The 13,966-nt window shown below is 44.3% G+C and overlaps 1 protein-coding gene across 6 annotated transcripts in view; it reads left to right on the top strand.

The window, feature by feature from the left end:
* unc5a (unc-5 netrin receptor A) overlaps positions 1-13,966 on the top strand; it is a 187,475-nt gene that overhangs the window by 79,003 nt on the left and 94,506 nt on the right. For 4 of the 6 annotated variants that reach the window (XM_027138158.2, XM_027138157.2, XM_027138156.2 and 1 more), the window contains exon 2: positions 8,876-9,066. The exons of the other annotated variants lie outside the window; for them this stretch is intronic. In XM_027138158.2, coding sequence (XP_026993959.2) covers positions 8,955-9,066 — 112 coding nt within the window. In that variant the 5' untranslated portion in view covers positions 8,876-8,954. The remainder of the gene's footprint in view (positions 1-8,875; positions 9,067-13,966) is intronic. 6 annotated transcript variants of the gene reach the window in all.

Genomic DNA, 13,966 nt, shown 5'->3' with positions numbered 1-13,966 from the left:
TTGTGTATTCGCTGCTCCACTTTCCTCCCATCACTATAAATGTGCATCTCTTTTTTTTTTTTTCCCCTCTCTTTCCATTTGCTTCCTCATCCTCTTGTTTTCAGCGACCCAAATTGTTCTCATCCGGTATGCACAAACACGCATCTGTGACGCTTCAAATACACCACTGGTTTGTTTTTGTGTTGTTCCCCTTCCTCCTGCTCCTCCTCCTCCTCCTCCTCCCTCCTTCTCCCATCCCTTGCGTTCTCTTTTCAGCACATATTGTGGGTAGTGTTTTCGATCGCGCGTTATTTTAAGCACGACTTTATGTAAGAGAATAAATTGCTCTCGGAGCGAGAGTCTTCTCCCGCTTTCTCTTTCCAAGTTAAGACGCCGAGTTTGAGACGGATGAGTTGGGAAAAGCAGCCGTCGGCCAATTGGCTTCAGCGTTTTCTAACGCTCGGAATTCTCCAGAACATCAAGAGCTCGATTTTTATTTTATTAGTATTTTTTTTTAATGTAAGCCCCGACGGTCGAAAGAGATTGGTGAGAATTTTTTATTTTTATTTTTTTCTATCAAATACTCATTCTTTAAGAATTCTTTAAGAAAGCAGCTTTAAGAAAGAAAAAGTTTCTCTTTCGTATTCCATCTCCACCATGTGAGAGGGGCACGGATGCTAATTTATTCGACGTTACTGTTTTTTTTTTTCTTCTTTTTTTAATTCACGAGGTGAGAATTGTCTCTAAATCAAAAGCTCTTCACACGGAGAAGAGTTTTTAGAGGCCGACTCCATGGTTCAAGTGCTTGCTCGCGCACACGTGTTCGAAGTCGCGGATCTGCTCGGCTTTAGTTGAAAAGGTGCGAGCGTAAGTCTACAGTCAAACCACCTCTTATTTCACACCGACTTGCTTCCTGTTTGGCCGAAAGGTGAATCTCTTCCTCTTTTATTTATTTATTTTTCCCCCCCGTCTCTGAAGAAATCTAATTTTAGCCGAAGTTAGGCCACGCCGTTGCCATAAATTACCCGTCACTGATGTGACAGCTGTGTGAAGAAAATATATATATATATATATAGAAATTGCATTTCAGCATCAAAAATGTCTCTGCCTGCCTGCACCGAGGAGAGATAAACTCAAACCAGAGGACATGAGAGACGTTTACAGAAAAGTGGGAGAGAAGGAGGGACAGGATCAGGGAACAGATGGAGAGAGGAAGGAAGAGCAACGGATGAAACGGAAAGAGAGACGGATTAAGGACGAGACAGCGATAGGTGTAAGTTAATGAAACGATCAAAACCATTCACGTTTCTAGACACTTCAAGACAGACGTTGCATCGATTTCAGACCTCGACAACACTTATCTCATAGATTTCCACGTGTCCAGCTTCTGGAGTAAAAGCTAACTTTTACCCCTTTTCCACCGGAAAGAACCGGGTACTGGGACAGAGCTAGCACTGGAGAACCTTCTAAGAACCGGTTTGCCTTTCCACCGGTTAGAGAGCCATCACAGCGCCGAGTGTGACGTCACTGTATACGTGTCCCAGCAACGTTAGCGCAGCAGCGGCAAACACAAACACAACATCAACAACGGCGGATGTTGCTTTACTGTTAATGCTCATGGCTTTGCGAACCTACGTTGGCATCCAAACGTGGCGAATCCGACGTGTACATGCGGCTCCGTGTAATCTGTATAAACGGAGGTTGTAATCGATAAAGTACATAACGTTCTTTTATCATTAACACAGAAAAAAGTTGGCCTTAGCATGTAGCTACCTACTATCATGTGTGCTGATAATGTATCACATCGCGGTAAAGTAAAAGTGTATTAAACATTAGTATACTTAAGGTAGCCTCGTTAACAGTAGCCCTGCCCACAGCTCCTGATGCAAGCGGTTCTTAAGTCTAAACCAGCAACGTTTTGGTGCTACTTAAGAACCACTTTTCCCGGTTCAGAGCCGGTGCTTTGGCAGTCGAAAATGAAAGAACTGGTTCTAAATTAGGCTCCGAACCAGCACTCAAACTGCCTGGGTGGGAAAGGGGCATTTTGTGCTTCATTTCCAAATCTGTCCAAATCAGTGCGACTGGTTCAGGACACTTCTACACGGCGATCAGCTTGCCAAACTGCTGCAACTCAATCCTTTAGAAAATTGGTGGATTATTTGGAGCACCGGGTGGAACTACAAACCATTCTTTGAAAGAATTGGCCGAAATTGACCATAAGTCCCAAGACACTTACGGCTTTTTTACTGGACAGGATTGGTGGTGTTAAGAATTAGGGAAAGAAATGACAGATTTTTGATTCAGGATTCATTTGATTCATTCCCACCCTGAAGCAACAATATATCGACGTTTGGTAACTGGGTATATCCGAGAGTTTTGTATACATTCCAGAGTGTTATATATGAGAGGCAGGTATATGGGAGGGTTTGGTATATAGGACAGTGTGGTATATAGGAGGGTTTGGTATATAGGACAGTGTGGTATATAGGAGGGTTTGGTATATAGGACAGTGTGGTATATAGGAGGGTTTGGTATATAGGACAGTGTGGTATATAGGAGGGTTTGGTATATAGGACAGTGTGGTATATAGGACAGTGTGGTATATAGGAGATGTTGGTATATAGGACAGTGTGGTATATAGGAGGGTTTGGTATATAGGACAGTGTGGTATATAGGAGGGTTTGGTATATAGGACAGTGTGGTATATAGGAGGGTTTGGTATATAGGACAGTGTGGTATATAGGAGGGTTTGGTATATAGGACAGTGTGGTATATAGGAGGGTTTGGTATATAGGACAGTGTGTGTGGTATATAGGAGGGTTTGGTATATAGGACAGTGTGGTATATAGGAGGGTTTGGTATATAGGACAGTGTGGTATATAGGAGGGTTTGGTATATAGGAGGGTGTGGTATATAGGAGGGTTTGGTATATAGGACAGTGTGTGTGGTATATAGGAGGGTTTGGTATATAGGACAGTGTGGTATATAGGAGGGTTTGGTATATAGGACAGTGTGGTATATAGGAGGGTTTGGTATATAGGACAGTGTGGTATATAGGAGGGTTTGGTATATAGGACAGTGTGGTATATAGGAGGGTTTGGTATATAGGACAGTGTGGTATATAGGAGGGTTTGGTATATAGGACAGCGTGGTATATAGGAGGGTTTGGTATATAGGACAGTGTGTGTGGTATATAGGACAGCGTGGTATATAGGAGGGTTTGGTATATAGGAGGGTTTGGTATATAGGACAGTGTGGTATATAGGAGATGTTGGTATATAGGAGGGTTTGGTATATAGGACAGTGTGGTATATAGGAGGGTTTGGTATATAGGACAGTGTGGTATATAGGAGATGTTGGTATATAGGAGGGTTTGGTATATATGAGGGGTTGGTGTATACAGTAGGAGAGGTTGGTGTATTGGAGTGGTTGGTGTATACAGTAGGAGAGGTTGGTGTATACAGTAGGAGAGGTTGGTGTATTGGAGTGGTTGGTGTATACAGTAGGAGAGGTTGGTGTATACAGTAGGAGAGGTTGGTGTATACAGTAGGAGAGGTTGGTGTATAGGAGAGGTTGGTGTATTGGAGAGGTTGGTGTATTGGAGAGGTTGGTGTATACAGTAGGAGAGGTTGGTGTATAGGAGAGGTTGGTGTATTGGAGAGGTTGGTGTATACAGTAGGAGAGGTTGGTGTATAGGAGAGGTTGGTGTATACAGTAGGAGAGGTTGGTGTATTGGAGAGGTTGGTGTATACAGTAGGAGAGGTTGGTGTATTGGAGTGGTTGGTGTATACAGTAGGAGAGGTTGGTGTATTGGAGTGGTTGGTGTATACAGTAGGAGAGGTTGGTGTATACAGTAGGAGAGGTTGGTGTATTGGAGTGGTTGGTGTATACAGTAGGAGAGGTTGGTGTACACAGTAGGAGAGGTTGGTGTATACAGTAGGAGAGGTTGGTGTATACAGTAGGAGAGGTTGGTGTATAGGAGAGGTTGGTGTATACAGTAGGAGAGGTTGGTGTATAGGAGAGGTTGGTGTATACAGTAGGAGAGGTTGGTGTATAGGAGAGGTTGGTGTATAGGAGAGGTTGGTGTATACAGTAGGAGAGGTTGGTGTATAGGAGAGGTTGGTGTATAGGAGAGGTTGGTGCATAGGAGAGGTTGGTGTATATGAGAGGTTGGTGTATAGGAGAGGTTGGTGCATAGGAGAGGTTGGTGTATCCTAAACCCTACCTCCAACCATGTGAGCTTCCAGCTTGCAGTCTACAGGCTTTGAATCCGATCTGAGAAGCTCAGTGCAGTAAAGCTCTTACTTTCGCTTCAGCAAGCTGTCGGACTTCCACGTCACTGACTGCACTCAGGCTCGAGTGCGTAATGAATTTCCTTCCCTAAACGTGGCCTCTGTCTTTTTCTGCTGGTGCAAGAAGCATCGCCTTAACAATAAATCATTTCTCTTATTGCCTTTTCTCTTCTAAAAGGCACATTTGAAAGCCAAATTGCGCTGCAAAGAGGTTTTTCTTTTTCTTTCTTTCTTTTATTCCCCCTCCCATGATTTGAGCCCAGGTCACGGTATTTTCAGTTTCACCATGGAGACGGAAGAAAAAAAAAACTGATTTTGTCATGACGTACAGTAAACAGCATGGTCCTAGGGTCCACAATAATATAGATTGTTTCATGTAGGGGTCTCTTTTAAGAAGTGCAATAATATTAGCACGCTGAAAGCGACGTGCTGTACTCTGGTTTTAGCTTCAGCTTCCATCCTTCAACGCTCAGCTTGAATGAGCCTTTTTTTCCCCCTCATTTGCACAAATGGCTAAATCACTTGAGATTTTCACTTTATTCTCCAGAGCCTTGTTGCTCTAATGGTTAAAACCTTGTCTACATCACACATCCTCCATCAGGAACAGAGGTTTGGTTTTAATTTTATTTACCATATTATCATGGTGCCTATTAGAATAGACCAGGCTGAATTTCCAGTGTTCCCAGTAAAAGATGGTTACCGGAGGTGAATGAATGAGCGCGCGAGAGAGCAAGCTAGCTCACTAGTATCAGCTATGACTCTTCAGATTGTGACCCTAGTACCAGCTAACACGAGCGTTTCACTCGTCTTTTCTGAAGGATGGCCTGAACCAGCTGTGGCAGTCGGCGCCAGATGTTTCCAATAAGATGGGCATTATGTAGGAGCTCTGCACTGCGACTTTATTTACTTCTGCATGCAAAAACATGCGGATAAATTTTTTTTTGTTTGTTTGTTTATTCACCTGCTAATAAAGCTGCACACGTTATGTTGACGTCGGTGAGAAATCATCCGGTAATGAACACGGTTTTCCCAAAGACGTCCCAGCGACCATGGGTCCGGTGAAACGTTCACACCCACAGACATGATACTGGATGCTTACTGTTATCCATATGTGATGATCCGTGACGCTCCTCCTGCAACATAGACCGTAGTAAAGGTTTAGACATTTAGAAACGTTAAGAAAAAGTAAAACAAGTAAATGCCAAAAGAGCAATTTGTTGCTTTGTCTTAGTAGCAAAAAAAAAAGATCTCAAGTGAATTAGTCGGTAATGAGTCACAGATGTGAGCGACCGGTCCGGGCATCGTCTATGAATGTGTGAGAAGAGTACGGTTTCCATGGAAATGTCCATCCATGTCTCCTGTGGATATGGCAACCATCCGTAGATATGCTAATAAATAAGTAATTATTATTATTATTATTATTATTATTATTATTATTATTATTATTATTATTTTGTAAGACCTTATTCTCCCTTTAATGACAGTTTGGTTATTTAATAACCATTGAGAGTCATTTTTGATTAAATACATGCAGATCTCAAAAAGAAAGATTCCTTAGAATCCAAATCGTTCTCGTAGCCGAGGCGTCTAAAAGGCACGGAATTATGTAACACGTGTATGTTTTGCATCAGAAGCACAACCCACACACCAGCTCGGGTCTTCAGTGTCAGCGTGCGTCCTCCGAGATCCCGCCGTTGTAGTGTCCTCGGCGGTTCCGCTAAGGTTCCGCTTCAGACCGAACGACCCATCAGCTCAGCTTTCTCTCTCTTCCTTCAGCAAAGGGCAAAAGGCTTCTTCAGACAACATCCAGAAAGTTTCGCACTCCTCCGTGCCGAGCTGCGGGTTCGAGCTTGTCCTAGACCACTCCAGAACTGCAGAAATCGAGAACGGTCTCGCACGTCTTCCAAAATTTCTGGAGTGCTAATCCTAAATAGATTCTTCCCATCGAAGTGCTCATAGTCTGAAGTACAGCTTCAAATTTCATGTCGTAGAAAAAAAAAAACACTGTTATCACTCTTAAGTGTTCTTAAAGAACAGAAGTAAAAGTAGACGAAAGGTTCACCATAGATAAAGACATCTACCTCTAATTGGATCTGAAAAATGTTCCTGACTTGGTGTAGAAGACTCGAGGGCTTCTGATGGCGTAATTACAGACGAATCACCGTGATTTTATACGTACAATCTGATTTTATCTACCTATTTAAAGGTGAGGTCTCTGATATCTGAGAAACGCTTCAGAAAACTGAGTCGGGACGACAAACTAAACAAAAACAAAACAAACGTGTAGCCGATGAGCAGAAAGGGGCGGGGCTTGTCGATACCGGCGGAGAGAGTGTTCAGTGCGCAGGAGTGTTCAGTGCGCATATTCACAGGTCGGAGTTTCCCGAGTCAATAACTCCTGAGCTAAACGCTGTTACTACACAAAACGCGGTTGTAGCTGCCTCTCTACATTACTACGATAGAAAAGAGGTGTTATTTGTGTAGTAACAGCGTTTAGCTCAGGAGTTATTGACTCGGGAAACTCCAACCTGTGAATATGTGGCCAACTTCCTGCTCCTTCAGTTCTCTCCAGCGCTGGGAAGCTGATCCTATATTAACACGTCCTACTTCTTGCCTTATCGTAAGTCTTTCTTCTCTTTCTTTCTTTGTTTTTATCCTCCATGTCGATGTTAAAACCGCTTTCTGCTAACGTCACACATGCGCACCGAACACTCTCTCCGCCGCATATTGACAAGACACGCCCCTTTCTGCTCATTGGCTACACGTTTGTTTTGATTTTTGTTTTGTTTGTTGGCCCAATGCAGTTTTCTGAAGCATTTCTCAAATATCGGAGACCCCACCTTTAATGAAATGTCGTGAAACTCTTTCAGCGACTTAAAAGAAAGGAAACAAATCTAGCCGAATCGGACGGATAAATTCTCTTGATTTTTTTTTTTTTTTTCCCAGTCCTCACCGGCAGAGCTTCAGCGATCCCGTGCTGACAGTATGTGCTTGTCCTGCGTCTCCTCCGTATTTACTGTCCCGCTATCAGTTTTCCAGGACCTTCTCCAAGGCTTTTCTTCTAGAAACAGGAAACCAGACATCTTAGGCTGTTATTTTTTGCCTAGTTTGTGGGAAAAACAAAGCTTAAGAGAGTATTATCTCTGCCTTAATATAGCTTTCAGGGGGGTTTTGTTCGATTACATACAGTAAATTCTACCGTGAGGGGAATGCATGATATTCAATACACCAAAGCTGGATGTAGAGACGCACTCCACAGGAAAACCGCCTCGTGCGTTGACTGCATTCGGCAACAATTCCTCCGAATCACATTGCTGGATTTTTTTTGGTTTGTTTTTGTCCTTTTCCTTTTGTCTCTCATTTGCTCAATTATCTCAGGCCATTCTTTTGGTTTCGCATCGATGCTTCGTGGTAATAATTAGGCCCGAACAGGTGCTCTGCTGTCTCGCACTCATTATAGCACGTGTTCGTTCTTTCTTTCTTTTTTAGCATTATTAAAGGCTTTTCTGATGTTCATGCTGTTGCTCCTGTCACGCTAATTAAACCGCAGAAGTCTAGTTTAAGGCCCTGAGCACAGAGCTTTCTGTGATTTCAGGTGACGGGCTTTGACAGCTTTCCTTTTCTCTCCTTTGGGTGTCAGGTGCGTTTCCTTCGAGGCTACGATGTTAAGACTAATCTCCAGACATTTCCCCCTTTTTTTTTCCTGCCATGACGCGCGCGCTGGCACTTTAATATACGCACTCATACTTCAGCTTCAGGTTGTCTAGTGATTCCTGTTGCGATTTGTGTGATGTAGCCGGGGATTAACGTGCCATTTCTGTGACATTTCCGAGCTCGGAGAACAAAGCAGGAGTGTGTGCTGCAAACTCTCCGCTCCTAGCTCTAAGGGAGCCCGGTAATTAGTCGAGGGATTAAAATGTTAATCTAAATTGTTTCTTAACTCTAACCCCTCTTCTCTTACCTTCCTATCCCCCCTCCCCATCTCTCTTCATCTATCTTTAGCTTTTACTTCTATTCAGCAGACGTTTATATTTCCATTCATTCATGTCGTACGTTGTGAATCAACCTGCTTGCGGTTAAACCCCCCGATCCAGCAGTGCGTGCGCGCGCGTGTGTGTGTGCGGGTGGGTGTGGATATGTGTGCGCACGCGAGAGGTTTTTAGATGAATGGTGTTCGGAGCAGTAGTGTATAATAATGTAACGTGATGGATGTGTACCATGACATAACAAAGTCCTATTCTGTGCATGAACCGATTACAAATAAGAATTGTTCCAAATCGTGTGTTGTCTATATAACCGCAGGGATAGAGGGATACAGGGATAGAGGGATGAATGAGAGGTGCACTGTTTATTTAGTGCATTCTGGTTAAAAAAAAAAAGAGATGCGTTTAGGTTAAATCTAGAAATAGAAGAAAGAAGCATGCGCTGGATATTAGTTTCTCCTGCTTGCTTTTTTTAGTGAAGCAGTGAAGCAGCTTTGCTTTTCAAAGCCCAGGTTATCAGCTCCTAAGCAATGCACGTGTGTGTGTGTGTGTGTGTTGTGTGTGTGTGAGTGTGTGTGTGTGTGATGTATCTGTGCTCAAATCACCTCTGTTCATTTACAGTAGCTTCAGAGCTCCAGAGACACGGCTTTGGCACACACAGCTGCAGGATTAATGCTCGGGACGCTATCCAAGCCAAGCAATGCATCATCGTGTGCGCGCGCTAAACATCGCTGATACCAATATGATGATTTGGAGTAATTATCCTCCGGCGCTCGTGCGCTCCCTGATACGACTGCACGAGAGCATAATAGGTAGATGCATAATGCAGTACATGGGTTTTGGTACACGGGGAAAGTAGCTCGAGGGCGGGGATTGTGGATTTTTTTTCACTTTTTTTACACCGACAACGTTACACTTGGTTTTCCGAATCGATGCCGTGTTCCTTTGGATGAGGGTGCGTATTGATCAGACGCATCTGCACGTATAAAGCGTGTTGGTTTCCGGCTCATGGTGTAAGGAGAGTACGTTAAGCTCAGAGGTCTGTGCAGAACCCCACAAGAACACACTCCTCTCTCTCTCTCTCTCTCTCTCTCTCTCTCTCTCTCTCTCTCTCTCTCTCTCTCTCTCTCTCTCTCTCTCTCTCTCTCTCTCTCCCTTGTTTAAAAGGCAACACGCAGGGAAACAAATGGCTGAGCGTCAGTCTGGAAGTGTGGCTCCGTCTAGAAAGGTTAGAGAAACAAAGCGCTTCAGGTGTCACGGCGGTGAAGGGAGAAGGGGCCGAGAAAAGGACACCTGAGGAACTAAATGGCAAATTAAATGGGAAATTTGCAGACATGTGTTTAAAGACACGGGGCGTCTCATTAGGACTTCACACCTTAACACACACACACACACACACACACACACACACACACACACACACACACACACACACACACATTACTCCAGTGACGAGAGCTGGACAAACAAGACACTCTCTCTCTCTCTCTCTCTCTCTCTCTCTCTCTCTCTCTCTCTCTCTCTCTCTCTCTCTCTCTCTCTCTCTCTCTCTCTCTCTCTCTCTCTCTCTTATTCTTTCTTCTTCTCTCTCTCTCTCTTATTCTTTCTTCTTCTCTCTCTCTCTTTTATTCTTTCTCCTTCTCTCTCTCTTTTATTCTTTCTCCTTCTCTCTCTCTCTCTCTCTCTCTCTCCTTTTTTCCTCTCTATCTTTCTATCACCTTCTTTCTCCTTCTCTTTCTCTCTCTCTTTTTTCTCTCTTTTCTCTCTCTATCTTTCTCTCTCCTTTATCCTTCTGTCTCTCTCTCACTTTCTCTCTCCTCTCTCCTTCTCTCTCTTACTTTCTCCTCTCTCTCTCCCCCTCTCTCTTACTTTTTTTCTCATTCTCTCTCTCTTACTTTCTCTCTCCTTCTCTCCCTCTCCCTCTTTCTCTCTCCTCTCTCTTGTTCTCCTTCTCTCTCTCTTTCCTTCTCTCCCTTTCTCTCTCTATCTCTCTCTCTCTCTCTCTTTATATCGTCAAGACAAATTTAAGTTGCATCAGATAAGTAGAGTTTGACGTGAGAATGATTCCCATATTCAAGAAGTCCCGCCCCCTACTGGCCGCGTAATGCGTGTATAAAATGACTGACAGGAGACGCATCCAAACACTAGCACTCAGTCCTTACAGGATTTCCACGAGCTTGCAAACAGTTAGGTAGATCTGAGCTAAGACCTGTCGTGTGACGTCATCACCACGCGCATCCAGACAAAGGCATCAGTCAGACAAAGTCATTTCAGCAAATCACAAAGTTTGAAAAATGACAACAAAATCAGCCATTTTTTTTTTTTTTGGTCACAACAAACACAAACACACTCCCCGAGAGACTGACCAGGCTTTCCAGACAATAAGTCTTCTTTTCAGCTCCCTAATACATTTTTAATGCCTTCGTTTAAAGACGTTCGCTTATCTACTAATCCACGAACGAGTAACTCGGATCATTTGTTTTGTTTTTAAAAAGAAGCTCATACATTTTTCATTCATTGCTAGCGTTTGCGAATGCATTACACTAAAGACAGTAACTCTGTGCTAATGTGGAATACAGCAGTGTGTATCACCGAGTGTGTGTGTGTGTGTGTGTGTGAATAAGACGATGATGATTACAGACACACGGCGTCTCTCAGGATCAATCCAGACGTTTAAGCCAAACTGGAAGTTCTCTACGAGTGTAATTAAAGGAGTTATGGAGCAACACCCCAGAGGAGTGCAAGCACCCCTTTGCCGCTCGCCGCTCACCCCCCCCCCCAAACCTCCACCCCGCGCCTCGACTGTTTAGAGGCACTGCTCAATTACAAGCTTGTCGTTAATCATCTGAGGCATCCAGCTGGAACTGTCTGGAATCTCACTGTGTGACACCGAACTGATACCTGTTCTATCTCACTGACACTGGAGACTCCTTCCAGAAATGTTTCCTTTATATAACGCAAGATCTTCTTATTAAATCTCACTAATCACTCACTCATTTTCTACCGCTTATCCGAACTACCTCGGGTCATGGGGAGCCTGTGCCTATCTCAGGCGGCATCGAGGCAGGATACACCCTGGACGGAGTGCCAACCCATCACAGGGCACACACACACACTCTCTCATTCACTCACACACTCACACACTACGGACAATTTTCCAGAGATGCCAATCAACCTACCATGCATGTCTTTGGACCGGGGGAGGAAACCGGAGTACCCGGAGGAAACCCCCGAGGCACGGGGAGAACATGCAAACTCCACACACACAAGGCGGAGGCGGGAATCGAACCCCCAACCCTGGAGGTGTGAGGCGAACGTGCTAACCACTAAGCCACCGTGTCCCCCTATCTATTAAATCTGAAAAAAAATAAAAAAAATTAACACCTCCTGACCAATCAGAGTGGCGCATTTATAAGAAGGATTCAGGGGAAAAAACATTAGATGCAGGTCTGTATCCAAGCAGCAGAAAGTAAACGGCTGGCATGAAGCCGTGGTGGCGATGGAGCCATCGAAAATACTGGCATCAGTACTGAATGCATTACGGCTTCCTGTCTGTGGAAGGGTGCTCATGCTCACACACACACACACACACACACACACACACACACACACACACACACACACACACACACATGGCAATGGAGAGAGGAGGAAAGAATGATGGGAGGGAGCGGACGTGAGGATCGAAGAGATTTCAAACCCAGACCGATGTCTGCGTAAATATTTGCCGTCTGCTGATAAACACGCATCCATCAGCCAGAAGCTTCTGGAGGCTCAGACAAGCCTAATAACATGTATGGTTTTATAACTGTGACCGTTACAGAACAACATGCTTTCGTCTTCTCCAAAAAAAAAAGAAAGGCAAGATAAAGGGCCTGCTGGAAAGTTCACCCACAGAGTAGCTCTGTCATGAGAGAGAGAGAGAGAGAGAGAGAGAGAGAGAGAAAAGCATTACGGCCACAGCACTATGTTATGGAGTCACTGGCACATGAAATGGTTTAATATTCCGGGGCGGTAGCTTTAATGAAATTAATTTCAGAAGCCATTGTAAAGAGCTGATGGTGTCATAAAGCGGCCGCTTTATAGCCGTCGTCCATCATCGTGATCTCGTGACGTCTTGCTTCGCCGATAAAAAGACTTTAATTGGCTCCGAAAGGTTACGCCAAGCAACAGGACACCTGTTTTAAAAAAAAAAAAAAATGCACGGGCTTCTGTTCTTTTGTCCGGACGCACAAAAAAAAGCGTGACGGCCTCCGGCGTTGTGAGGAGTTTGTACACGAGGTGAGGTGAAATGTCAGGGCGGAGAATCGGATCTATACTGTCGTTACAATCTCAGAGTCAGTGTTACCATGGCGATGCTTCCTGTCGGTCCGGCTCTGAGGTGTGAAACTGGAGATCTGGTGGCTTTGGGCTCACTTAGTGGATCCGGGGTCTCTATAATTGATCCTGTTTTTGAGACTAAAGATGGTGTTGGGTTTCAGACTTCTGTGTGGTTCTGAGATTGTGGTGCACATGGTTATAGGGTTCAGGGTCCAGTTGAGGTTCCAGTTCTGGTTCTGGTGTTCTGCAACTAGACCCGATGTTGTGTTGAGTACATGCTCAGGCATGTTCATAGACCCTTAGGGCTGTTTTCTTCTACCCCAGCGTCCGGTTCTGGTCTGAGGGTTCTGTTATAGAGACTTGAGTCGATGTTTTGTTGAGTTTCAGACATGTTCGTCGTTGTTTTTTACCCAAGGATCCGATTCCGACTACATGTTCAGACATGTTTACATGGTTACGACGTTCTCTCGGTGGAACTTTAGCACCAGAACCACGTCTTCAGCCCATTATGGTGAACCTCAGAACTCCATGATTGTGTCTGGACATGTCTCTTAAGTGCTGCATTCAACAGTGTAAACTGATGCTATGGATCTGTTTGTGGTGTGTGTGTGTGTGTGTGTGTGTGTGTGTGCTACTTCTGAGTTGTTCAGATTTATTGTATAGGGAGCGACACTTACAGTACCGTTTGTTCTCCATGGCACACTTTAGAAGCAGCTGGGGCTCGTGTTTGAGACCTGATGGGATGCGACAGCGCCCGGCGGCCCGGACTCCCATCCCATCGGTCAGCAGCTGCTAAACAGAGTTAGCGTCTCGCACCACAGCTGGCGGGGGAGATGTTTTCTGACGTGACATCAGGCTAAACCTTTTTTATATCAGCTCCGAGTCTTTTTTTTTTTCCATTATTATTATTATTATTAATATTTTTATTATTATTATTATCGTTGGCATCGACTCCACGAAAACCTCTTCGAGATCTCAGGTGTGATAAACGTGTGTGTTTTGTTTCTTTCTTTTTATTTTTCAAACAATTAAAGATGCCAAAGAGACAAAAACATTTTTTTACACGGAAGTCGGTTCCGCTCAAGCGCACAAGATCAGGTTTTTCATCAAAGGTTAGGATCATAAGACGGTGTTTATTTCATTTGCGCACCGATCTATGAGAACTCGCAGTTAAATTCGCTGTTGTGTGTGTGTGTGTGTGTGTGTGTGTGTGTGTGGGAAAGATGGTGATGGATGAAGGTGCTGCATACATTAGGCCAGGGTGTGTCTGCGAACATCATCCATCAGCCTTACGGAATGACGTTAATTTGAAACTCCGCACTCCTAATACATGCCTCTTTGTCTCATGCATAAATGATTCGATCCTCTGGAGAAAAATGTTGGCGCCGGGCG

This window comes from Tachysurus fulvidraco, chromosome 15 (assembly GCF_022655615.1).
Source record: "Tachysurus fulvidraco isolate hzauxx_2018 chromosome 15, HZAU_PFXX_2.0, whole genome shotgun sequence".
In the NCBI taxonomy this organism is placed as follows: Eukaryota; Metazoa; Chordata; class Actinopteri; order Siluriformes; family Bagridae; genus Tachysurus; species Tachysurus fulvidraco.
The sequence above is the reverse complement of the archived record's forward strand: the minus strand, read 5'-3'. Positions and strand labels throughout refer to the sequence as shown.